The 27,988-nt window shown below is 42.5% G+C and overlaps 2 protein-coding genes across 5 annotated transcripts in view; both read right to left on the reverse strand.

The window, feature by feature from the left end:
* The window catches only part of LOC109903973 (low density lipoprotein receptor adapter protein 1-B), a 57,701-nt gene extending 46,263 nt beyond the window's left edge, over positions 1–11,438 (reverse strand). Inside the window, exon 1 of one of the 4 annotated variants that reach the window (XM_020501017.2) lies at positions 11,139–11,438. In XM_020501017.2, the coding sequence (XP_020356606.1) occupies positions 11,139–11,223 (85 nt within the window). In that variant the 5' untranslated portion in view covers positions 11,224–11,438. The remainder of the gene's footprint in view (positions 1–11,138) is intronic. The other 3 variants (XM_031788252.1, XM_031788251.1, XM_020501018.2) reach the window with 3 other exon arrangements.
* Positions 11,439–15,812: 4,374 nt separating this feature from the next.
* Positions 15,813–27,988, reverse strand: part of LOC109903972 (macoilin-2) — a 29,326-nt gene continuing 17,150 nt past the window's right edge. The window contains exons 3-11 of the mRNA XM_020501016.2: positions 27,749–27,875; positions 24,965–25,088; positions 23,915–24,093; positions 22,171–22,708; positions 20,099–20,257; positions 18,732–18,914; positions 18,508–18,628; positions 18,169–18,343; positions 15,813–18,022 (exon numbers count right to left, since the gene is read on the reverse strand). Of these exons, the coding sequence (XP_020356605.1) occupies positions 17,820–18,022; positions 18,169–18,343; positions 18,508–18,628; positions 18,732–18,914; positions 20,099–20,257; positions 22,171–22,708; positions 23,915–24,093; positions 24,965–25,088; positions 27,749–27,875 (1,809 nt within the window). The 3' untranslated portion in view covers positions 15,813–17,819. The remainder of the gene's footprint in view (positions 18,023–18,168; positions 18,344–18,507; positions 18,629–18,731; positions 18,915–20,098; positions 20,258–22,170; positions 22,709–23,914; positions 24,094–24,964; positions 25,089–27,748; positions 27,876–27,988) is intronic.

Consider the following 27,988-nt stretch of genomic DNA (forward strand, 5'->3'; position numbering starts at 1 on the left):
TACTAGACATTATCTAGCGTGTCTTGCATTGCATATAATCTGACTGAGCATACAAGTATCTGACTGAGCGGTGGTAGGCAGAAGCAGGCGTGTAAATATTCATTCAAACAGCACTGTCGTGCGTTTTGCCAGCAGCTCTTCGTTGTGAGTCAAGCATTGCGCCGTTTATGATTTCAAACCCATCAACTCCCGAGATGAGGCTGGTGTAACCGAAGTGAAATGGCTAGCTACTTAGCGCACGCTAATAGCGTTTCAAATGTCACTCACTCTGAGCCTTGGAGTGGTTGTTTCCCTTCCTCTGCATGGGTAACGCTGCTTCGATGGTGGCTGTTGTCGTTGTGTTGCTGGTTCGAGCCCAGGGAGGAACGAGGAGAGGGACGGAAGCTATATTGTTACACTGGCAATACTAAAGTGCCTATAAGAACATCCAATAGTCAAAGGTTAATGAAATACAAATGGTATAGAGGGTAATAGTCCTATAATAACTACAACCTAAAACGTGTTACCTGGGAATATTGAAGACTCATGTTAAAAGGAACCACCAGCTTTCAAATGTTCTCATGTTCTGAGCAAGGAACTGAAACGTTAGCTTTCTTACATAGCACATATTGCACTTTTACGTTCTTCTCCAACACTTTGTTTTTGCATTATTTAAACCAAATTGAACATGTTTCATTATTTACTTGAGGCTAAATTGATTTTATTGATGTATTATATTAAGTTAAAATCAGTGTTCATAGGCCTCCCGGGTGGCGCAGTGTTTAAAGGCGCTGTACTGCAGCGCCAGCTGTGCCACCAGAGACTCTGGGTTCGTGCCCAGGCTCTGTCGTAACCAGCCGCGAACGGGAGGTCCGTGGGGCGACGCACAATTGGCCTAGTGTCATCCGGGTTAGGGAGGGGTTGGCCAGTAGGGATATCCTTGTCTCATCGCGCCATCCCATCTAATTTGCTCTTAGTGGGTCTATCATTTGTTTTTCAACAGGACAATGACCAAACACACCTCCAGGCTGTGTAAGGACTATTTGACCAAGAAGGAGTGATGGAGTGCTGCATCAGATGACCTATTCTCCACAATTACCCAACCTCAACCCAATTGAGATGGTTTGGGATGAGTTGGACCGCAAAGTGAAGGAAAATCAGGCAACAAGTGCTCAGCATGTGGGAACTGCTTCAAGACTGTTGGAAAAGCATTGCAGGTGAAGCTGGTTGAGAGAATGCCAAGCGTGTGCAAAGATGTAATCAAGGCAAAAGGGTGGCTACTTTGAAGAATCTAAAATATATTTGGATTATTTTACTTTTCTGGTTACTACATGACTCCATGTGTTATTTCATAGTTTGATGTCTTCACTATTATTCTACAATGTAGAAAATTGTAAAAATAAATGAATCCCTTGGCTATTTCAGCCACATCCATTGCTGACAGGTGTATACATTTAAAAAAAAAACATGAATTGAGCAAACAGCCATGCAATCTCCATAGACAAACATTGGCAGTAGAATGGCCTTACTGGGGAGCTCAGTAACTTTCAATGTGGCACCGTCATAGGATGCCGCCTTTCCAAGTCAGTTCGCAAATGTCTGCCCTGCTAGAGCTGCCCCGGACAACTGTAAGGGCTGTTATTAAAACGTCTAGGAGCAACAATGGCTCACCCTCGAAGTGGTAGGACACACAAGCTCACAGAACGAGTCCGCCGAGTGCTGAAGTGTGTAAAAATTGTCTGTCCTCAGTTGCAACACTTACTACCGAGGTCCAAACTGCCTCTGGAAGCAACATCAGCATAAGAACTGTTCGTCAGGAGCTTCATGAAATGGGTTTCCATGGCCAAGCAGCCGCACATACGCCTAAAATCACCAGGCGTTATGGCAAGCATTGCCTGGAGTGGAGTAAAACTCGCCGCGATTGGACTCTGGAGCAGTGGAAACTTCATGCTTCACCATGTGGCAGTCCGACGTACAAATCTGGGTTTGGTGGAAGCCAGGAGAATGCCACCTGCCCCAATGCCTAGTGCCAACTGTAAAGTTTGATAAGGAGGAATAATGGTCTGGGGCTGTTTTTCTATGATTCAGGCTAGGCACCCTGGGTTCCAGTGAAAGGAAATCTTAATGCTACAGTATACCATGACATTCTAGACGATTCTGTGCTTCCAACTTTGTGGCAACAGTTGGGGAAGGCCCTTTCCTGTTACAGCATGACAATGCCCCCGTGCATAGAGCGAGGTCCATACAGAAATGTTTTTTTTGAGATAGGTGTGGAAGTACTTGACTGGCCTGCACAAAGCCCTGATCTCAACCTCATTGAACACCTTTGGGATGAATTGGAACGCCAATTGCGAGCCACGCCTAAACCACCCAACATCAGCGCCCGAGCTCACTAATGCTCGTGGCTGAATGGAAGCAAGTCCCCGCAGCAATGTTCCAACATCTAGTGAATAGCCTTCCAGAAGAGTGGATGGAGGCTGTTATAGCAGCAAAAGGAGGGGGGCCAACTTCATATTAATGCCCATGATTTTGGAATGAGATGTCTGACAGTCCCTGTACCAGTAGTAGGGCACCAAAAGTAGAGCCTACAGACTTTTACTTCTCTATGGTTATATGGCTCTCCCCATGATGTCACCTATAATATTCCGGTCACACAGGCCACAATAACCAGTTGGCCACCCTCTTCAACATAACACCATGATCATGATGTTTCAGCAACCACCAGAAGAAAAAAAAAAAACTCTCATGGCAGGTAAATGAACAGCCATAAAGTGGCAGGTAAATGAACAGCCATAAAGAGCAAATGGTTTTTGCGCTTCACCTTGACCTCAGGTTACATTCACTTGGGGATTTCCCCAGGCCTCCATCTGTGCATATCCTGGATCAACTGGTCAAGCTTCTAAATCCAGTATTTCCAGTGTAGGAATGGCTCCAGGGAGGTAGCAGAGACAGGTCCTAGGCCAGCACTTACGCAATGTGTCCGAAGCGCAGACAAACATAAAATATAGAATTGGAAAGAAAGTATTAAGAAAAGAAACCAAATGTATTGACCTGAAAAGATGATAATTGTTGATGTGAAATATAATTTGACAAACGAAAGCAATTCAGACATGGTGAGCTGTGCAGTGTAAGCCTTTGTAAGCAGCAAAATCACAAGAGCTGTTTGAAGCCAGCAGGAAATTTATTTATTTATTTATTTTACCTTTATTTAACCAGGCAAGTCAGTTAAGAACACATTCTTATTTTCAATGACGGCCTAGGAACAGTGGGTTAACTGCCTGTTCAGGGGCAGAACGACAGATTTGTACCATGTCAGCTCGTGACATGGGTGTCACATTTTATTCTATGCTGAAGTCAGGCAGGGTATGGAAAATAGAAGACAACTGACTTGTGGTTTTAGAGTATGTTAGTTTGACTGCGCAATCTATGACGAAATGTGCTATTATTATAATAATAAAAGACATTCTCCAGAATTGTTACAGGGATTGGAATTGTTTTTAGACCACATTTGTATTCCTTGCGACTATGAATGCCTTGAATTATGCTCAATGTGGTTAATGCTTTTTGTGTCATTGTGTAATTGCTGCAGATTTGAGAGGTCTCCCTTGAAAATGACACTGGATCTCAATGGGATCAATAAATTATGAACAAAAAGGCAAGGTTACCAAAAGGACAGAATGTGGTGGTGGGGGGGGGGGGGGGGGGGATGCTCTTAGCATGGATGCCAAAAGAAAATTTGGCATGCATTTACAAGGCCAAGCCCAAAGCATGAGCGCCAAGAGTTGTCAGAATGTTTTCGGTAGAATCTCACATATCTAGCATACATCATGTAGGGGTAGAGGACACTAACATTTAATCCAGGTGCGTTTGGACTGGTAGGTGCCTTGCATGGACTCCAGACATCTCAATAACAAAGCCCTGAATACTTCCATTTCGTGGTCTCAGCATTGAAAGCAGCATGCATCACTTACACAACGAAAATGACTGTTTTGCAGCAGTGGTTCAGTTTCCTGTTACGACAAGCTGAAACAAGTTGCTTTCTATCAACAGCTGACGGCAGCTACCTGATCTAGCCATGCTGTATTGAAATAACCACATGGAAACAATAGGCAGTTATAATGAGTGGTTCAGTGTTATGACCATAAGCACTACCGTACCTTGCTGTGAAGAGTGTGGGTGAGAGGAAATGCAGGTCTAAACTAGAGGCAGTCCAGGGCCCACATGACATGTGTGTTGAGAGGTCAACAGAAAATATGAAGATGCAACTTTGCCATACATCTTTAACCATGGGTATTATCATCTTCCACAAGTCATCCCTGCCAGGAGAGATCAGGGACTGGGACCAGGCCTCTAGAAAGCCTCTTTACTCCCCCAGAAAGAAATGGACCAAAACAAAGAATTGATGGCTCAGCAGGGCACATGTGCCATCATGCTGCCAAGTCTGTCAACGACGCCATGGTCTAGGAAGAAAGGCGAGACAAGGGAGGGGGCAGTCTCTGTGAAACCAAGGCTATGCCTCTCCTTTGACAAGCCATACTACAGTAGTGTGACCATGTGCACCCGCCCAGGTGATTGCGCATCGCCAACATTGCATTGCTCTCTGTATGACAACCCACTGAAGCCAGAGATCAAAGCCATTGTGAGAATCCTGCAGCTTTGATCAACGCTGGGAGCACTACTTAGATGTTGACCCGTAATTGACATTCATGGAGTACAAAAACAATAGAATAGTGCATTCAGAAAATATTCAGACCACTTTACGTTTTCTACATTTTGTTATGTTACAGCCTTATTCTAAAATGTATTAAATTGTTTTCTCCTACCCTCATCAATCTACACCCCAAAATGACAAAGCAAAAACAGGTAAAATACTTTGGCAAAAGTATTAAAAATAAAAATTTCAATAGCACATTTACGTAAGTATTCAGCCCTTTACTCAGTACTCTAAGCTCCGTCAGCTTGAATGGGGAGCGTTGCTGCACAGCTATTTTCAGGTCTCTCCAGAAATGTTTGATCGGGTTCAAGTCCGGGCTCTGGCTGATCCACTCAAGGACATTCGGAGACTTGTCCTGAAGCCTCTCCTGCATTGTCTGGGCTGTGTGCTTAGGGTCATTGTCCTGTTGGAAGGTGAACTGTCACCCCAGTCGGAGGTCCTGAGCGCTCTGGAGCAGGTTATCACATATCTCTCTCTATACTTTGCTGTTTCAACCTGTTTCATTATTTACTTGAGGCTAAATGGATTTTATTGATGTATTATATTAAGTTGAAATAAGTGTTCATTCAGTATTGTTGTAATTGTCATTATTACAAATATATTCGGCAGATTTAGTCGGTATCAACTTTTTTGGTCCTCCAATAATCGGTATCGGTGTTGAAAAATCATAATCGGTCGACTTCTAGTGTGTGATATATATATATTATTATTAATTTTTTTGTCCACAGAAGTAGGGATGCACGATATTTCAGTGAAGATCGAACGGTATCGGACGATATTAGCTAAAAAATGCCAACATTGGTATCGTCCTGAAATCTAGTTTACCGCTGATGTGCAAAACCAATGTCAAAGCTGACGTGCACACCTATATAACGTAGGTACATGACGTAATGACGCCATGTAAAATGTTGCGCTACACGTCCAACACAGCATTCCTAAACTCATCCACAATGTCGGCTGTGTGGATCGATCAGTCAACAAGTCGAGCAGACATTTGAAAGAGTACCAAAATGTCATTGAGACAACTCAAAAGGCGAAAGCCATTAACGCCAAGATAATGGAATTCATTGCCCTTGACCGTCAACCGTTCTCTGTCGTGGGTGATGTTGGCTTTCACCGACTTGTAGAGCACCGGTACACACTACCAAGTGCGCTATTTTTCCAGATGTTGCCCCACCGGAGTTACACAGTAAAAGTGTCACTGCCATTAGCTTCACGACTGACATTTGGACCAGCGATATCAGCCCCATGGGCATGCGGAGTCTGTCAACACAGTGGATCATCGAGGATTTCGTACTGAGGAAAGTCATATTTCATATTCACGAATGTGCTGGTTGTCATACCGCTGCTGCCATTTTAATGGCATGTGAGAACATGTTTGAAACATGAACACACTAGCTAGCTCCATTCGAACAACTGACTCGAGAAATAAGCTCATCAGCTGCGCCTGCAGCAGAAGTGATACCCTCTGTCATGGAATTGAAACTCCTGCTCAACAAAACTTTTTGGGGGGGCAAGAAATATTTTGGATATCGGTATTGGCCAAAAATGTAATGTCAGTGCATCACTACTCAGAAGGCGTAAAGTCTTGATCTGACAGTTCGAATCACGCCTGCCTCTTTTGAATGAGTGGAATCATGAACAGTGATTTGTTTGTTATGTTCGCCTACATCCCTTGGATTCGCCTTTTTACTCCGCCCTCTCGCTGCACAGGCCGAGGGCATAGCCATAACCTTAAGTAAAATGAACTACCCCAGCTTGGAGGCAGCTCAAGTTGGCAACTAGACGCTGCGCTCCATTTTAAAACCGCCCTGCGGCTCCTGCCGTGTCATCCCCCAAACAAGCAAAAACAGACACTCGGAGGTTGAGCTCACACCAGGCAAATAGTCGCTTTTAGATATGTCAGTCAGGTGGTTAGCTGTTGAAAGAGAATTATATAGCAGTAACATTTAAGGCTCTGGCTAGTATTATTTAGCCAGCTAGAAAGATGAAGTAAAAAGCTAAAGTTATAACAGAGTCTACCTCAACAGGAGCAAAAAAAAAAAAAAGGCTACTAAGTTCTCATTAATAACGTTGCTTTAAAGAGAGTAGGCTTCTAAGAGACTGGGATGTGATTGGTCACTCAGTGGTGAGGCTGCAATGCATGCAAGACGAAGCAGAGGAGATGAACATCAAATCAAACGTGGAGAGAGAAAGGAAGCAAGCAGAGAGATTAGTACAATGCAGGCCAGGTGGCCTGACACCCACAAGTACTTGTTACATTTTGAATGCTTAGCAGGAAAATGGTCCAATTCACACACTCACCTACTGCCTCTGATCTGGCGGACTCACTTAACACACATGCTTTGTTTGAGTGTGACCCTGGCTATCCGTAAATACATTTGTTTTAGATAATGGCGCTGTCTGGTTAGGTTAATGTAAGGAATTTTAAATTATTTACACTTTTGCTACTCACGTAAATTTAAAACCAAAATACTTTTACTCAAGTAGTATTCTACTGGGTGACTTTTACTTGAGTCATTTTCTATTAAAAAAGGTATCTTTACTTTTACTCAAGTATGACAATTGGGTACTTTTTCCACTACTGGTACAGTGGTTCCCAAACGTCGGTAGTCCCTAGTTAACACAGCCACAAGTTATGACTAAAACCCACCCATTTCTACAATGCATCTTCTTAAAATCTGATTTTAAACCTTAACCATACTGCTAACCTTATAACTAACCTTAAATTATGACCAAAAAGCAAATGTTCGTTTTTAGTAATTTTTACAATTGTCTATAGCCCATTTTGACTTTGTGACTGTGGTAACTCGTGACAACCCCAAACTTTGGGTCGGGCCCCATCTGGGGCCTCCTGAGAGAGTCTGTACAAATTGTATCAAACAAGTTAGGAACAAACAAAAAAAAATGATATGTTTCAATATGAACATCTCCACATCTTAAAACACAAACAATACAGTTCCAGAAAAGTCATGTTTTAATTTATATTAGTGGTTGTCTTACCACGGTCACCTACTGGCGTTTAGTTTACCACTACATCACTGAAAAAACAGAATAGTAAGTAATATTCTAATAATTCTAATAATTCATGTGAATGTCATCTGATCGATCATCTGTGTGCTCTATTGATTCCGTTTTTTTGTGGAGTTTGATTAGTAATGCCTAGGAATACAAATATGAATGCTATTTCATTTGAGAATAGAGATATGTAAAGAGTTGTTCATTTTATGCAATTCATCATTACAAACTGACTGAACAGTCGCTGATGCTACTTGTCAGTGTGAATAATTTGTTATAGTCCCCCCCACCCCAGTCTGCTGTTCCCACATGCTTCAAGAGGGCCACCATTGTTCCTGTTCCCAAGAAAGCTAAGGTAACTGAGCTAAACGACTACCGCCCCGTAGCACTCACATCAGTCATCATGAAGTGCTTTGAGAGACTAGTCAAGGACCATATCACCTCCACCCTACCTGACACCCTAGACCCACTCCAATTTGCTTACCGCCCAAATAGGACCACAGACGATGCAATCTCAACCACACTGCACACTGCCCTAACCCATCTGGACAAGAGGAATACCTATGTGAGAATGCTGTTCATCGACTACAGCTCGGCATTCAACACCATAGTACCGTCCAAGCTCGTCATCAAGCTCGAGACCCGGGGTCTCGACCCCGCCCTGTGCAACTGGGTACTGGACTTCCTGACGGGCCGCCCCCAGGTGGTGAGGGTAGGCAACAACATCTCGTCCCCGCTGATCCTCAACACTGGGGCCCCACAAGGGTGCGTTCTGAGCCCTCTCCTGTACTCCCTGTTCACCCACGACTGCGCGGCCACGCACGCCTCCAACTCAATCATCAAGTTTGCGGACGACACAACAGTGGTAGGCTTGATTACCAACAACGACGAGATGGCCTACAGGGAGGAGGTAAGGGCCCTCGGAGTGTGGTGTCAGGAAAATAACCTCACACTCAACGTCAACAAAACTAAGGAGATGATTGTGGACTTCAGGAAACAGCAGAGGGAACACCCCCCCATCCACATCGATGGAACAGTAGTGGAGAGGGTAGCAAGTTTTAAGTTCCTCGGCATACACATCACAGACAAACACTCACACAGACAGCATCGTGAGGAAGGCACAGCAGCGCCTCTTCAACCTCAGGAGGCTGAAGAAATTCGGCTTGTCACCAAAAGCACTCACAAACTTCTACAGATGCACAATCGAGAGCATCCTGGCGGGCTGTATCACCGCCTGGTATGGCAACTGCACCGCCCTCAACCGTAAGGCTCTCCGAGGTTAGTGAGGTCTGCACAACGCATCACCGTGGGCAAACTACCTGCCCTCCAGGACACCTACACCACCCGATGCTACAGGAAGGCCATAAAGATCATCAAGGACATCAACCACCCGAGCCACTGCCTGTTCACCCCGCTGTCATCCAGAAGGCGAGGTCAGTACAGGTGCATCAAAGCTGGGACCGAGAGACTGAAAAACAGCTTCTATCTCAAGGCCATCAGACTGTTAAACAGCCACCACTAACATTGAGTGGCTACTGCCAACACACTGTCAATGACACTGACTCAACTCCAGCCACTTTAATAATGGGAATTGATGGGAAATGTAAATATATCACTAGCCACTTTAAACAATGCTACCTTATATAATGTTACTTACCCTACATTATTCATCTCATATGCATACGTAGATACTGTACTCTATATCATCGACTGCATCCTTATGTAATACATGTATCACTAGCCACTTTAACTATGCCACTTGGTTTACATACTCATCTCATATGTATATACTGTACTCGATATCATCTACTGTATCTTGCCTATGCTGCTCTGTACCATCACTCATTCATATATCCTTATGTACATATTCTTTATCCCCTTACACTGTGTATAAGACAGTAGTTTTTGGAATTGTTAGTTAGATTACTTGTTCGTTATTACTGCATTGTCGGAACTAGAAGCACAAGCATTTCGCTACACTCGCATTAACATCTGCTAACCATGTGTATGTGACAAATAAAATTTGATTTTATTTGATTTCAGGGCTATATCATTACAATTGTATAGCTAATAGGCTGTGTATTTGTAGATCGACTGAACCTACAGCAGCCAATGTAACAATGGCTGGGCTGGAGTCATTTCTGCTAAAATAATTATTTCAGCCAATTTACGAAGTGTTGATCCTGTGTGTTTAAAAGGGGTCACTTGGTGTGCTTATAGGCTACATAATGTTCCCCAAAACTGAAACTATATCGAGCCCCCTTTAAAAAAAAAAAAAACACCACTACTTCACACATTTTTTTTTAGCACATAGCAACAGCGTGTTGCCAGGTTTTTTTTGAGTCACTTTCGCGTTCGGTGCTCTTCTAGCTCCCATACCTTTCAAGCCCTGAACCTGCTCGAGTTCCAAAATCGAAGTGAATGTAACAGGTAATAACCAGCGCGATAACAGGTAGCCCTGCTGATTCCAAGAGTACTCCATGATCTAGACCAGTCTAAAATAGCAGAACGATGCATGCTAGTTCCACTCCACGGTGACGTGGCGGAATAGACGTTCTTCACGTCTGTGAAAAACACTTAACTAGTTTGTTACCTACCATTATATAAACCAAAAGAAAATGAACTCAAAATGAATACGGTTACATGCACACAACAATGGAATCGTGGATAGACATATTCATAATAGTTCGATTAAAACGTCCGATACATTCAGTTGTTCCGAACTCACTTCACTCGCGCTAAATAGGGATGCTCGCTCGGTTGATGCAAGCACATGCGCAGATCAAATTCACCGCTAGAACGTCGATTGAGGTGTCCAAGTAATATTTGAAGATTGTTCAGGAAACCAGGTGTTTTAACCAGCGTATGTTTACTTCAATTTTGACCTTATGACGATTAAGATAAGCAGAGTAAGGTGTTTACATGACTATTACACAACCTGCCATCATTAGTTGAATATCAAATGATTAGTGTTTCTAAGTCAGATATTGAGCATGCTAGTTAGTTAGTTAAGTTACCAAACAGTATCGTAACACCGGTACACAAAGTTGGCATGCATGGCCATTTTGGCGACGCATTTGACGGTCTGTCAGGTTCTTGACAAGCCAACAAGGGAGACACGCTCCCTAAGGAAAAAATTGTCACGTTTAAAGACATTTCATAACAAATTATCCATTGGCAGTCATGGAAAACGGCAATGCATACCATACATTCAGTCGCCTGTTAGCTACGACTCCCACGATCAAGTAGGTACTTAACTTTACAGAGGGGGGATACAGGAAACGGAGTAATGTTAGTATATGACGTTAGCTAGGTGGATCCTAGGTTATTAGCATTATTAGTAGCTACATAGAAAAGACTAGTCATCAGCCATTTTCGCTAACCTTGTATCCACTTGCTAGCTAGTCAACTCGCTTCCAATACTTACTTTTATGTCTGCCTACACCCCATGACTGTTTAGCGAGACTGGGGCTCCGAATTATTGCCCTTCCAGCCGACTTCAAAGCGTCCATACCGTAATCCAAAATTGGGGCAAAGAGCCCAACAAGCTTCGGTTCTTGTCTCTCGAAGCACTTGGCCCTGTTCGTCACACACTCTCCCAAACTTTTCCAGCTGTTTTTTGTCTTCTACTTCAGAGACAGCCCAGAATAAATGGATTATGATGTTCATCCCCACTCTGGGCGGTGTTATATGTAAATTAACCGGATAATGTATATGACGTGTATTTGTGGTATCGCACGAGCGAGGTCGCTGCCCTCGAGCTTGCACAGGCGAAGCCTTCACAGTGACTGAAATGTATACATCTGAAATAATATTCCAAGTTATTCGGTTAGTTTGTCAAAAATATCAACAAATTATGTTCAGTGGAACAGAATTTAAGGTGAAATATATAAATGTATGTGTTTTCATAGGTTAATATAATTTGCATAAACGAGGTGTGGTTAAATAATGAGGTTATGGGCATGATGAATATGTAGACTAGGTTAATGAATTCCCAGTCGCCTTATATTATTTTGTTATCAATTATATTTATTTATTAACGACTGAATTGACATGACTCCTGTCATGGAGAAAGATCATAGATGGGCTACAATATTTGTCATCAAGAGATGATGTGCACTGCACACAGGTGATGGATTTAATCTCAAATTACACATTAATTTGATACATATTTCAAATCTTTAGATTTTCTCTCAAATTAGACATTTATTTAATATACATTTCTACCCTGGTCCCTCTTCCCTCCCCTTGTGTAACCCAAGACCCGTTCTACGCAAGCCCCACAGCTGCTGGTGAAAAAAACAGTCAAACCAGTTCCTCAGGGCAGTGTCAGTGGGCCTCTGCTCCATCACCATAGACCCCAGCTCACCTCAGCTGGTCCCTCCAGACTACTCTGTCCCTCCCTGGCATGCTCTGGGTGACATGTTCACCAGTCTGGAGGCAGAGCTATGTGGATAGGACTCATGGGTGTCACATTCACTCATACATCTCCCTCCAAAGGCCATAACAAAAGCTATTTCTTCTTCCCTAGATTCATGAAGGAAAGGTGACTGTTTTTCCTCAATATACATATTTAAATGTTGGTTGTAGTTAAATCTGAGTAATGAAACTGTGATTCCCACACATGAGCATATGGACTGTTTCCATTTTTCTAATATCTTTAATCAACCAACATCTATGGATGTTATCCACAAGGTGAACTTTCCACATTGGATTTCCTTGAGTTTAAATCAACAGTCATTGTCTATTCACATTGTGCACTCAGGGGTTTGGAATGTAAAAAATCTGGCACTTCCAGATTTCTAGGGGAGATGACAGGCCACAGATATAGTAAGAGTACTACAATGTATTGTTTTCCTAAGTGCATAAGCTTGGCTGAGTTACAGTATGTACAGTACAGTACAAATGATAAAGAGCTCATTTGACATGAATCAGACGCCTCAGATCAAACAAAGCTTTACCTTGTATGAGCAATAAAACTAGCATCTAATACCAAGGGACTCTGTTCACTCTGGTGATAACGAAACCAAATCAAAACCCAGATTCAATAGATATATCTCTTGCAATAACACATACATCTCCTTCAGATGTACAGTTTCATGATGTGTGCTTATACCCATCATTTGATGAAAGCCTGGAAGGTTCTAAAAGTTCTTTGTACTGCCAATAAATCTCAGATCCAGCAGAAATTTTTCAGAATCAATGAATTTAGCAAAAAGAGAGAGACGCAGTGGATCAGGACAGGTTCAGGTGAGTAGTTAGGCAGTCACTGAAGGCAGATATTTGATATAAGATGCTAATGTAGCCATATCTTGCTCTGCTGGCAGGGGGGACTGTAAAATACAATTATTAATGTGTAATGGTATTCACGTATAATGTAGTTACTACTTAACTATAATTCATGCACATCCTGTTTGTTTAATATATACAGTTTGACAGTATAACTCTGCCACCTGCTTGACATACTTCAGACAAGAGTACTGGTTGTCCCCTCATGGAGAAATAGACCTACCCTTCTTCCGCTGGGTCTGCCCACATTATTCACACCAATGGCCTCTACTATTTTACATCATTGGCAGCACAGTAGATGATATCAATTTAATTGTTTCGCATTGCTCTCATTTCCAAAGGCAACATTTTATGACCAGAGCAACCGAGAGAGTATTTTTAATCTGGTAATTTCTTCTTTGACATATGTTTATTAGGTAGGCAGAGAAAATACAGAAAATGTAATGCTGTCATTCCTCAACTTTATTTCCACAGTCTGGCCATAGCAGACAAAATAATTTAAACAAATCAAAATGCTGATGAGACTAAATTTACATTGCATAATGGCTTCATGCTTTGTTTACTGCATACTTTTCCAGATTCAGATTGCTTGAAAAGACCCATTATAATCTACTGTGTCAAATCCAAACGATAGATGTGCCAAATGGAGATGTTAACTTGGAACAAGTGCAATAACGCACTCAGGACATGCAATTCAGAATGCTGCAGTTTTATACCTGATAAGGTTCCTCTATGTGAGGTGGTCAAATATGCATGGTTTGAGGCCTCTATTCCTTACAGTGAGGAATGCCCATGCAGATCAGGTGTATAGAAACAGCCGCAACAATACTCACATAAAAGTATTTGCATATAAAGCATGTGAAGAAACTCTTTGTAATGTGCTTTCATGCATCATGTTAAAAGGGTTCATTTAGAGTATAATTTTGAAGAACCAGAAATGCAATGCACTGATACTTGCCACGCAAGCTTGTTTTCTACCATTGGAAGACTGTCGCTGGCAAAGCTACTCCCTTCTCTTCTCTTACATTTTCCCCAATGCATATGAATGATCAAAATGAAAATATGCAGCCAGCCCATAATTTGTTTCCATTTAGAGTTCCTTCATTTAGAAATCGTTGGCCTTGAGGTTGTTCTAAAGCCTCATCTATTTATCTGTGGCTCTCAGACAGCCAAAGATGTGGCTAGAGAATGCATAGAGGGGTCGGTGACAGAATAAATGGGGTGGTGGGCTTAAGTGCCCAGACTGGTCTGAGGATTAAGGCCATCAATATATTAGCCTTGCGTCCTCCACTAATTACCTTCTTATGTCTACCAAGCCTGGCTAAACAGCCTATTGCACAGAGGCAGCTAGTTTATTAGCTGTGATTTAATGTGATTTGATTTAATCTCAGATGAGACTGTAAAAAAAATGTAAAAATAAAAACACACTGATGCACGTTTAAGTTAGAGAAACCTCTCAGCTGAACATGTGAGTTGAGGTTACAGAGGCTTTTGAACACTAAAGAGATGGACACTGCCTCCTAGTGGGGGTGAGACTACAGTAACATTTAATTGCCCTTCCAAACATCACAGATCACTCTACTGCCTGATGATGTTTATGTACAGTTGAAGTCGGACATTTACATACACCTTAACCAAATACATTTAAACTCAGTTTTTCACAATTCCTGACATTTAATCCTAGTAAAAATTTGTAAGCCTCCGTGCTTGCACACAGTTTTTCAGTTCTGCCCACAAATATTTTATAGGATTAAGGTCAGGACTTTGTGATGGACACTCCAATACCTTGACTCTGTTGTCCTTAAACCATTTTGCCACAACTTTGGAAGTATGCTTGGGGTCATTGTCCATTTGGAAGACTCATTTGCGACCAGGCTTTAACTTCCTGACTGATGACTTGAGATGTTGCTTCAATATATCCACATAATTTTCCTCCCTCATGAGGCCATCTATTTTGTGAAGTGCACTAGTCCCTCCTGCAGCAAAGCAACCCCACAATATGATGCTGCCACCCCCGTGCTTCACGGTTGGGATGGTGTTCTTCGGCTTACAAGCCTCCCCCTTTTTCCTCCAAACATAACGATGGTCATTATGGCCAAACAGTTCTATTTTTGTTTCATCAGACCAGAGGACATTTCTCCAAAATGTACAACTTTTTTGTCCCCATGTGCAGTTGCAAACCGTAGTCTGGCTTTTTTATGGCAGTTTTGGAGCAGTAGCTTCTTCCTTGCTGAGCGACCTCTCAGGTTGTCGATATAGGACTCGTTTTACTGTTAATATATATACTTTAGTACCGGTTTCCTCCAGCATCTTCACAAGGTCCTTTGCTGTTGTTTTGGGATTGATTTGCACTTTTTGCACCAAAGTACATTCATCTCTAAGCGACAGAACGCGTCTCCTTCTTGAGCGGTATGACGGCTGCGTGGTCCCATGGTGTTTATACTGGCGTACTATTGTTTATACAGATGAACGTGCTACCATCAGGAATTTGGAAATTGCTCCAAAGGATGAACCAGACTTGTGGAGGTCTACAATTTGAGGTCTTGGCTGATTTCTTTTGATTTTCCCATGATGTCAAGCAAAGAGGCACTGAGTTTGAAGGTAGGCCTTGAAATACATCCACAGGTACACCTCCAATTGACTCCAATTATGTCAATTAGCCTATTATCAGAAGCTTCTAAAGCCATGATATCATTCAATAAATTTGTGGAGTGGTTGAAAAATTTGTTTAATGACTCCAACCTAAGTGTATGTAAACTTCCGACTTCAACTGTATGTCATAAAAGGACAAGGAAAGAAACTCCAGACTGAGAAAATTTGCAAGAAAATAATTTATTCCTTGTTAACCTCAGAGCGCAGCCAAGGTCAGACCCGGGAAGAAACAGAGCAGTGACTGCGGGTGGGCATAGAAAACAAAAATGTTTTATACTTTCAACATCAGTTGAGCCAATGACATACGTAGCACTGAGCAAAACATTTTCCATATACAGTTGGTCATAACCACACACACAAAATCACCATTTCAGATGACTGCAAAACCACATCAGACTCAAGCTATTCCTCCCTGCAGGATATAACAATAACAAAAAGAGGAGTAAGGAAACAACTGTAGACGGTTCTTAACACCCATGGCCCAGGCAGTTGCCAATACTGTAACATTCACAAAAATAAAGTCCCTTACTTTCAACTACGTAAACAGTCTACTACATACAGGTGAGCATTTTCCCACCTGCTTGACATACTTCAGACAAGTCAGTAAGAGGACGTTTGTCAAACACGTCAGCCAATGTATTTGCAGTACATTCCTGGATAGCACATATTACTAGAAAACAAGCAATCCATTCTTGGCACATGGGCTGAAGTTGAGTATTCAGCAATAAAAGGAGCCCGATGAAGAATTTTCTATGCAAAATTCAGTGGAAATAAATTATGTCTCTTGTTTGGCATTTCCAGAGTCTTGTTTCTTGTACACATTGCACAAAATCCATCAGTTTTCCCTGTCAAACAGGTTTTTTTCCCAACAGTGCAAATGAAGTCAAATCAATAAAAAACATACGTAGGGACAATAGTTCAACCAACAGAACGAGAGTTTACAGCAGAGAAATGTGTTATAGTTGGATGCAGGGGAGAGGCCATGCTGGGAGCCTGGGACCTGTTTGCAGTAGACTTCGTAGTGGCTAACATTACCATATCAACACACTGTAAAGGAGTAACATGACCATGCTAGCTAGAACAGACAAAATGGCCATATCGTCAGAACTGTTGAGCAAATAGATGGGCTATCTGTTCTGAACCTAAGGTTAGGGTCCAGGTTAGGGGTAAAATTGTATTTGTGGTTGGAAAGCCCTGCAATTCAGTCCTTTCTGGCATAGCCAGATATTGACTCCCACCACTGAGGCCTTGTCTCAAGGCACTGTGATCATGACAATTTGTGAGAGACTATTCTGGGTTTAAAGAGGCATATTATGCATGACCTTCGCAATACTGTCTTTGCGTAACACTCTTTGACAGGATCGTGGAAATTAGGGGGCTTTGAGGGAAATAAATGTAATTTTGCAGTTGATACTCAACATTTAGGGGTTGTTGTGGATCGTTTACTTTGACATCTCGTTATTGAAACAAATAACGTCTTGGTACAGCTCTGTTCTCATCTCAAAGTGATTTTCCTAACTTTTTGTGAAACAAGTGAAAAAGGAGACCACACAATCCACTTTCTAACATAAAAAAAAAACAATACCACAAAACCCAAGAACAGCCAATGGAAGTTTCAATTTGGTCTCTGATATTCACAACTGAAAAATAATAATTGACAAAACAGGGCTAGAGTCCATGCCAATGTTGCGCTACAGTCCTCTGGGCATACTGATGGTACTTTCTTACCTTAAAAATGAACTGATATCTGTGCTCAGCGATCAGAATTTATTACATAGAAATAAGGGTGAGCACTCCTGCTACCAGAGATCCACATCCCAGCTCTAAAATAAATGAAATCGACACCAAAATTACCCAATCCCAAAGACCAAGTAACTGGTAGCAGGTGGAGTAGATGGGGAGGGGGGGCTGAAACGCCCTAGATAAGATCCACGCCCAATTCTGAGGTTTCACTAGACATTAACAAGCAGAAACACAACTGGGAATTCCTAGTCGACATGAGATGTCCCATAGACCTTTTTTTGTTTTAACTACAACAAATACAGTCACAATACAACATCCTTCAGACCCCCCCCCCCCCAAAAAAAAAAAGTTCTCAGCCACAGACATGACAAGCAGATCTGGAGGTGGGCTTGAAAACAAACAAACAAGAGGATGGAAGGAGCGTTCACTTTTTGAGGGGCTGGTAGACAGAGGCGTTGGGGTCCAGGCCAGAAGGACTGGTGTCCATGAACTTGGAAGAGTAGTGGGGGGCCACAGGAGTCATGTTGCTGCTGTCAGCTGTGTAGGAGATGCTGGGCATGACAGCCATCACCTCAGCTATCTTCTGCTTCAGGTCCTTGATCTCCTGGTCCTTCTGCAGGATCTGACCTAGGAGACAGACACACCCAGCAAGAAACTTTCAGATTAGACATTCATAATGTCGTGCAATCTATTCTACATCAATCACATTCAGTAGGAGATAGGTGGGACGGAGGCAGTATTGCAAAGGTGCTGGACCCAGGCTGAACACGGACCTTGTGCGATCTCCAGCTGTCTCTTAGCGTCACCCAGTGCTGAGAACAGGTCCAGTTTGATGCGGGTCTCTGCAGACAGGCTGTTCTCCAGGTGCTGGGTCTTATCCTGCATGGCCGACAGCGCTGACATCAGCACTTCCGTGTCCTTCTCATTCTCTTTATACTTGTGGAGCTCCTGAGAGAGGGAGAGAACATCAGTGAAAGTGGCATTGTCTGTGTGCCAGTGTACAGCAGGTGTGCATGAGTTAACATTTTGCGTTACTTTAACCAAAACTGTTGTTGACGTCAAAAGGCCGCCAACAAAACATACCCGAGTCTTAACTGAACAGTGATCCTCACCTGTACTTTCATCTCCAGCTCTCTGATCTGGTCTTCTTTGAGCTTGATATCCATGGTCAGCTTCTTACACTCAGTCTCCAGTTCCGTGATCCGCCTCCTCAGCGTATCTGTGCACTCCCCCCTGTGGAGCAGACAGAGAGGGATCACACCTATACTAACAGCAGGGAATAGCTTGAAACTGGCTAACAACAACTGATAGCATATTATTTATGGGGAACTATTACCTGGATGCTGCTGCTAATGCGACGGCTCTAGCTGTGGTGGCCTCTTCCAGCTTTTTGCGTTTCTTCTCGTCTGAAAGCTGTTTCTCTGCATTGGTGCGGGCCTCCTGCTCAACCTTCAGCCTCTTCTCCAGTTGGCCCACAGCCTGTTTGTCCTTCTGCTTGGCCTGGACAGCGTTATGGAGCCTGCACACACACAGCAGCCACAGACCATGTGAGCTAGTGGGACTCCATCCCACCCCAGGGTGTGTGTGTGTATGTGAGAACAATAGTACTAAAAGCTAGCCATGTTCATGAGTGTAAGTAACCACTGAGTCTATGCATTGTAGAGTATGGTCAGTTAGATGACAGGTTGGCTGGTCAGTTGGGTAACCAAGCCAACAGTCCAACCATTTCGCAGTACTTCAGTAATCCTTAGACTAACATAATCCAACAGAGCCTTGTGCTCCAGTCTCTACCAACAGACAGAATGAATGAGTGAGTGTATCAGGCTCTGATGAGATTGAATAGGAATCAGCAGGTCATTAGGGGTAGGCTGTCACCTCCCCCCTTTAATTGCGTCACATGATTAACTGGTCATAACAACTGGAGTTTGTCTGTAAGTACATGATAACTGCCCTATTAGGGTGGTCCTCACTTACGAAGCTGTATCACATTAGAGGATACTTCACACTGCTCTCAGGGCAGGTCTGCCGGTTTTGACGAGCAGAAGTGACTTTTTGTAGCAGCTTAGGAGGTTAGGATAATGAAGGTTAGGAAAAGGGTTAGCTAAAATTATAGAATTGTCCCCGACGAAATTCGAAAATATCTAGCTACAACCAAGCAAGCCCTGACAACAGTCTTGGTTTCCACTAATGCGATTCTGCACCTAGGACACACAGGAATCCCATTTGGTCAATAATTACTTAATTGGACAATTAAAGCAGCCAGATGCCTAAGTGCTCCCTCTGCTCCAGTCTGGACTGCTGTGATTTGAAGCCTGCCAGAGACTCAAGCTTTCACATGCATGCACTGAGACGAGCAGTAAACTGGATCCTCATCCATAACCTTCACTAATTATTTATGATTTAAGAAAATCCATCCTGTCAGTCCTCCCCCACTCCTGAATGTCTTAGCACAGAGTTATCACTAAATTTCAAACTAGCTCTTCCTGACCCTGGACAAAGTCATTTCGACAAGGGCATTCCAAGCTAAACCCAGTGTTTTTAGCCTCTTGAGCTTACATGAAAAAAGCTGTATGATAACCCTTATGACCTTCGGTTCCAGCAAGTTTTTCCTGACTACGTGACCCGACAAGAAAAAGCTCCTGGTCCTAGTCCCAGCAGGTGATCAGATCCAGTCATGTATGACCTTTGACCTGTGCCACTCACTTGTTCTGCAGCAGCTCATTCTCTTGTCGCAGCTGGCCCAGCTCAGAGCGTATGGAGCGCTCAGCGCTGCTCAGGGAGCCGATCTGACTGCGCAAGTCCTGCTCCACCTGTCTGCTGGCCTGCAGGTCTGCCTTCAGCTTCTTCACATCCTGCTCCAGCCTGCAGGGTTTGTTTGAAGGTGGAAGGAAATAAATGGAGAAAGAAGGGATGATGAGGAAGAGAAGCGGAGGGGAAAGGGAGGAGAGGAGTTAGACTATTTTAAAATAAGATGTACTTTATTAGTGCATATTAGATGGAAATTTCTCTTCTGCTTTCCCCTCCCAACCCCTCTGACACACACACACACTTACTGAAGAGCTCAGTGACTTTCAACGTGGAACAGTCATAGGATGCCACCTTTCACCTCGACGCTACTGCCACCCGGGACATGATGTTTCTGCATAGTGCATATAGTAGCTTTGTATCATCCACAGTTCCTTTATTTCTCCAGTCTTTGGTAAAAAGGTTTATCTTGGTTTCATCTGCTGTTTCAGGAGGGCAATCTTTGTACTTCTTAGCTAATTTCTAACCTGTCTTATGTTCTGCTGCTGCTGAATGGTTTGCATTTTGCTGTAGCCTGTTATTCTGCTGTCAAAGCCTCCTGCTGATGGTAGATTGTGCCTGTTGGCCATTTCACTGACAGATGTTTTAGGGTTTCGGTCAATTCTCGGTTGTTTTCCTTGGCCAATCAGATCGTTGCCGATTGATTGTCACTGGTGGTTTCTCTTTTTCAATATGTTCCAAATTGTTGTTTTAACTGTAACTGTTTTCTTTACTACGGTTCTTGCTTTAAGTTCTCACTTCAAAATTGCTTGCTTTTCTTTAACCTACAGTTCTTTGGTCGGTTTACTTTTTCCTTTGGAGTCAGAAGTTCTTTAAACAAAGGCTAAAAATACTAGAAATCCACAGATTTGTTATCATTATGAGTGTACAATCAATGCAAAAAGCAACATCTGACCAATAAGAAACGTGCTAGCCAAGTGTCTATTCAGCCATATTTGTATACAACAAAAACACAGTGTACCAATAATATAAGCCAGGGAATCCACTCGTTAGAGTGTGGCAAGTGCAGGGTACATATGAATGTGTATTACCCTGAACATCATGACAACTTGCCACACCAAATTTTACTTTCTTCTCACATTCTATACCCAGCTGAACAACTACAGACACAAAACAGGCTGACACAGCCATCTTAAACTCAAGGTTCCCCTTTTCAGTCAGCATCATTTTGTGGCAAACCATATATTTTAACAGTCCAAGTTTCTCACACCCCAGCCCACACAGTGGAAAAAAGCTCTACTTAACGCCTATCTGGAGCCTGGGTTAGTTTGAGGTGTCAGGGACTGGCTCCACACTCACATAACATCTGGTAAGGGGAAGCATCCCATGCAGCCATCATGTATCAGCAAGTTACTAATACTTTGAGAATATGAGAACTGACATCCAGGTGTGACATTCAACATGCTTTGGCTAGACGAACCAAACGAGTGTGCTCACATACTCCCTTAAAAAGTCTTTCACTTGAAAAACAAGAAAAACACCAATAGTACAATAGTATTTTTCAAGTGAAAACATTTGCATGAAAACGAATTAATTAGTCTCTCATTGAACACTTCATTGAAGAATCCCTACTGTTGACCAATCACCGACAAAGGTGCGTAGAATTTGGCTACCAACTTTAGATTGCCTTGATTTAAAAAAAATGGCATGTGCACGAACAACCGAAGAAACCCTTGCCGAAGACCAAAACGTCACAAAATGTCATAATATATGCATGAACTGTTCCGGCTGGGAAGCACGTGTGTGTGAGTGGCCTCAAGCAAGCACAGCTGTTTGTGATTGGATGATGTGTTCTCACTACTGTACTAGTGCCGTAGACTTCTCTAATGGGTGTGTGTTAAACTCGCTTAACCAGGTAAGTGTGCTGTACATACTGTGCTGTGTATATAATATGCTCTTATCATAAGAGCACCTTCAGCCAGCTCAACCAGATGCATACAGTATGTGCATCTGCATATAAGTGCTCTTACCGTACGAGCGCCTCAGGCTTGCTCAGCTGATTGTTGGGGATGCAGTTGTCTGTTGAGTCCCTGTGGGAGCCCGCTGCTGGACCCTTCCCCACTGCACACTTCTGCTTCTTCCCAGAGGAAGAGGAGGAAGGGGCGGACAAGGGGACGCTGCCGTTGGTGGCGCTGTGTCCGCGGGGCGAGGAGTTAATTGCGGTGTTGCCACTAGCGTTCTTGTAGTTTTTCGAGGAGGAGGATGAGGAGGAGGAGCAGGAGGAAGAGGAGTTCTCCTCCTTCAGCAGCAGGTTTTCTGTGCTGCCCACCAGTTCTGTGGTCATTCTCTTGTTATTCATATGGTTCTCCATGTACTCCATCTCCTGGAGTTTAGAGTCTACCGATGATGGCAGGATGCTATTGTGTTGCTTCTTGGCCTCGCGGCCCTCTTTCCCTTTTTCTCTGTACTCCAGCTCCGGTAGCGGTGCTGGCGTCTTTTTACCGACAAGTGCCCCATTCTGTGAGACTGGGGCGGAGTCCACCTCAGATATCCCTTTAGCTGCTGCAGCTGAATGGAGGGTGAAAGTCAGAAAGGAGAGAGATTAAATACAATTGAAGTCAGAAGTTTACATAGACAAATACATTTAAACTCAGTTTCACAAATCCTGACATTTAATCCTAGTAAAAATTCCCTGTCTTTAGGTCAGTTTGGATCACCACTTTATTTTAAGAATGTGAAATGTCAGAATAATAGTAGAGAATGATATTTCAGATTTGATTTCTTTCATCACATTCCCAGTGGGTCAGAAGTTTACATACACTCAATTAGTAAAGCAACCCCACAACATGATGTTGCCACCCCCGTGCTTCACGGTTGGGATGGTGTTCTTCGGCTTGCAAGCCTCCCCCTTTTTCCTCCAAACATAACGATGGTCATTATGGCAAAACCGTTCTGTTTTTGTTTCATCAGACCAGAGGACATTTCTCCAAAAAGTACTATCTTTGTCCCCATGTGCAGTTGCAAACCGTAGTCTGGCTTTTTTTTATGGCGGTTTTGGAGCAGTGGCTTCTTCCTTGCTGAGCGGCCTTTCAGGTTATATCGATATAGGACTCGTTTTACTGTGGATGTAGATACTTTTGTACCCGTTTCCTCAAGCATCTTCACAAGGTCCTTAGCTGTTGTTCTGGGATTGAGTTGCACTATTCACACCAAAGTATGTTCATCTCTAGGAGATCGAACGAGTCTCCTTCCTGAGCGGTATAACGGCTCTGTGGTCCCATAGTGTTTATACTTGAGTACTATTGTTTGTACAGATGAACCTGGTACCTTCAGGTGTTTGGAAATTGCTCCCAAGGATGAACAAGACTTGTGGAGGTCTACAATTTTTTTTCCTGAAGTCTTGGCTGATTTCTTTTGATTTTCCCATGAGTTTGAAGGTAGGCCTTGAAATATATCCACAGGTACACCTCCAATTGACTCAAATTATGTCAGCCAGCCTATCAGAAGCTTTTAAAGCCATGACATAATGGGAAAAATGACTTACTTAAAAGTAGATGTCCTAACTGACTTAACCAAAAATATAGTTTGTTAGCAAGAAATTTGTGGAAGGGTTGAAAAATGAGTTTCAATGACTCCAACCTAAGTGTATGTAAACTTCCACCTTCACCTGTACATATTTATTAGGAATCAGACATTCACTTGGATCATCACTTGAACCACATCCTTTTCTAATGGTATCTGGAGCATCTGTTGCAAGGCATGCGTGCATCTCACCTTCCTCTGCTTCCCTCTCTTGTCTCTGTAGCATCTGTTGCTCTGGGGGCAGGGCCTGTTGCAGGAGCTGCATGTAGAACTCATTCTCCTTCTGCACCTCCTTCTGCTTTCTTAAGCGCATTTTATAGCTGACGTAGCTCTTGAAGCCAAAGCCCAGCGTCACCACTGGGTAGCCAATGCTACAGAGAGATCGATCGAGAACAAAGTTCAGACAACTCATCCTGCCTGATGTATCCAAGAAACTGGTTCACAAGTTGAGATGGCAGCAGGGTAGCCTAGTGGTTAGAGCGTTGGACTAGTAACCGGAAGGTTGCAAGTTCAAGGTACAAATCTGTCGTTCTGTCCCTGAACAGGCAGTTAACCCACTAGGCCGTCATTGAAAATAAGAATTTGTTCTTAACTGACTTGCCTAGTTAAATAAAGGTAAAATAAAATTTAAAAAGCATAGGTACTATGAAAAAAAGCCTGGAGATGAACATCACTGCCGTATGTAAAGCTAGAGGAATTACAAGCCTTAATATCCTGCATTACTACATAACAGCGTGTAATACATGCCATCTAAATCCACTTAGAGGTCTTTAAGAGTACTTAGATTATAAATGGTGTGTATGACCTTACAGATCTGGGGCAGAAATATTCCCTAAACCCCATCTTAGAAGATCATATTTTTCATAATTCTACACACTGAATGAAACCAGTATGTAATCGTGTTCTCTTTTTGAGCTTGGGGGATATCTAGCAGTCATTACTTGTACATTATGCCTAACAAGCAGAAATATTGTTTTCTAAAAGTCAATGGGGCAGAACAATCCCATCCCCTGCTTGGCCTGTGGGTCTAAGAAGGATTCTTCCTCACAGTTAGCCTACACACAGACCTGCCTCCAGAGCTTGGACAAAAACTTGACTTAAAGGAGAATTCCACCAATCTGGCCCAGATTTCTGTATTTTAATTGCTGACATGCAAAACATGTTGGGACTATATCAACAATGGACTAATGAAACAAATACCAAAATATTGTTTTTGGGTGGAGATTTCCTTTAACAACTTACCAATGTGCAGCAAATGGGCGACACAAGTCGACATGGAAGTTCTTCAGGTCTTTGAATCTGATGGCTGCCTCGATGTACACAAATAGTATCCAAAGAGACACTGTGGGGAGACAGACCCCTCTCTCTGTGAAAGCAAAAAAAAGAGAGAACAGAAAATAGACTACTGGTCATGAATCACACAACTACATGCGTCAAGATACAGTGCCTTCAGAATGTATTCACATCCCTTGACATTTTCCATTTTTTGTTACGTTACAGGCAGAATTAAAAATGGATTAAATTCAGAGTTTTTTTGTCACAGGCCTACACACACACACACACAATACCCCATGTCAAAGTGGAATAAGGTTTTATACATTTTTACAAATTAATAAAAAATGAAACGCTGAAATGTCTTGAGTCAATAAGTATTCAACCCCTTTGTTATGGGAAGCATAAATAAGTTCAGGAGTAAAAAAAACATAAGTGACATGGACTAACTGCAATAAGTGTTTTTCATGATTATTGAATGACTACCTTATCTCTGCTGCTCTGTACCCCACACATACAGATAATTGTAAGGTCCCTCAGTCAGGCAGTGAATTTCAAAACACAAAGACCAGGGAGGTTCTCCCAATGCCTAGCAAATTAGGGCACCTATTGGTGCAGACATTGAATATCCCTTTGAGCATGGTGAAGTTATTAACACTTTGGATGCTGTATCCATACACACGTTCACTACAAAGATACAGCTGTCCTTTCTAACTCAGTTGCCGGAGAGACGGGAAACTGCTCAGGAATTTCACCATGAGGACAATGGTGACTTTAAAACAGTTAGAGTTTAATGGCTGTGATAGGAGAAAACTGAGGATGGATGAACAACAATGTAGTTACTCCACAATACTAACTAATTGACAGAGTGATTGTTAAGGACTGGGGAGGTTTTCAGGATAAATTTTTAAAAACAATGAGCAAAGCAAATTGAAAACATGGTTCAGTCTGCTTTCCAACAGACACTGGGAGATGAATTCACCTTTCAGCAGGACTATAACCTAAAACACAAGGCCAAATCTACACTGAAGTTGCTTACCAAGAAGACCGTCAATGTTCCTGAATGGTTGAGTTACAGTTTTGACCTAAATCTGCTTGAAAATCTATTGCCAGACCTGATAATGGTTGTCTATTAATGATTAATAACCAATTAGACAGAGCTTGAAGAATTTGGCAGATTTGGCAAATGTGGCACAATCCAGTTGTGGAAAGCGCTTCAAGTCTTACCCAGAAAGACTCAAAGCTGTATTTGCTGCGAAAGGTGATTCTAACATAGGGATTGAATAATTATCTAAATCAAGATACAGCTATTAGAGTTTTATTTAGCATCCATTTTTTACAAAATGTCCACTTTGACAGAGTATTTTGTGTAGATCATGAACAAAAAATGAAAATTACATACATTTGAATCCCACTTTGTAACAACAAAATGTGGGAAAAGTCAAGGAGTGTGAATACTTTCTGAAGGCACGGTACATGGTCAAGATAACCACATGTCCACATGAAAAATATCCATGCAGACCTACTTCCTCCAAACATGAAACAAGGTTTTACATTGTGGTCAGCAAAGCAGCCTCCCACAAGAACAAACATCACAACAGCAACAGGGTAGATCAGCTTTTGAGTGACAAGTACAAAGTGAGACAGACACACAACCACAAAAGGACAGCTTTTCAGTGAGGCATACAAAAAAACAAAGAGCTCTGCAGAGCTAACATGACTCAATGTGTGATTGTTGGCTGAGACGGCAAGCCAGCCCCCTTTACCATGTCTGATCCCTCATAGTACGTTCAAACAACCCACTGGCTTTATGGAAAAGTCCCGGGCCAACTATAATTACATCAGCAGCAGGACAAACAGAATCAGTGGATAGAGAATAGATAACCCCTGTCCATTGTCTCCTGGGCAGAAATAACCACAGGCACATTCACCAACACAGGGTAGTGAATAATGAATGTGTATTAAAGATGCACTATGCAGAAATCGCTTCACCATTTCATGGCTGTAAAAATTCTAATAGTTCACCTAATTTCAATTGATGTGACAAAAAGGCAAGTATAGTGTAGTGAAATCATTGTACCACCTAAACCGCTGTGAAATATAGTTTCAATAACCCAAAATATTGTATTTTCAACTGTTTGAAGCTGGTGTACAAAACGGAAAGTAAATAAGTAAATAAAACTCAACTTAAAAACGAGAAGTATTGAAATGGCACACAAAGAACAGATTTGCAGCTTCTTCAATGAGAATGACATGCACAACACACACTTCTATGTGAATTTGGTGGGTCGCCCAAAAAGTTACATATTGCAGCTTTAATACTCCAATGACAAAATAATGTATTATTTCTCATTTATGCTTTAAGATTAAAATGTCAAATATGTCATTAATCCTTCCTCCAAATGACCCTTCTATGGATAACATTTTGTGGAAAACCCCAAATCATGGTATTTTTTCATTCTTGAAGAGTCACCCTCCTGTGAAACTCCTGTCACCAGTCCCATTTCTTTACAGCTAGGCTTAAATAGTGCAATACAGGGATCATATCACGAGGTTGGTGGCACCTTAATTGGGGAGGACGGGCTCGTGGTAATGGCTGGAGCGGAATGGTATCAAATATCAATCAAATCAAATGCCATTCCATTTAATCCGTTCCTCAGCAGCCTCCGCTGGATGATAACCACACACTAATTCACTGTAATCACTAAGCTATTTTCCTTGTTAAAAAGGCAGGTGAATAGGAAGAGAGCTTACCTGTATGCCACACGTACTGCACCCACACGTAGGTACTGGCAGCAAAGAACAGCCATTGTACAGGGATGAAGAGCAGGCATATGATGTCGGAGGTAAACGCCACACACACAAAGAACACTGAAAACGCCTGGAAGAATGGAGACACGAGTGGGGTTAGTAGGAGCTCTGCAAAAAGGCAGAAAAACACATCGCTCCAAACAACCAGAGAGATGTGGGTCACATATTCTCCACATCACAATT

Source organism: Oncorhynchus kisutch, linkage group LG14, assembly GCF_002021735.2.
Source record: "Oncorhynchus kisutch isolate 150728-3 linkage group LG14, Okis_V2, whole genome shotgun sequence".
Classification (NCBI taxonomy): Eukaryota; Metazoa; Chordata; class Actinopteri; order Salmoniformes; family Salmonidae; genus Oncorhynchus; species Oncorhynchus kisutch.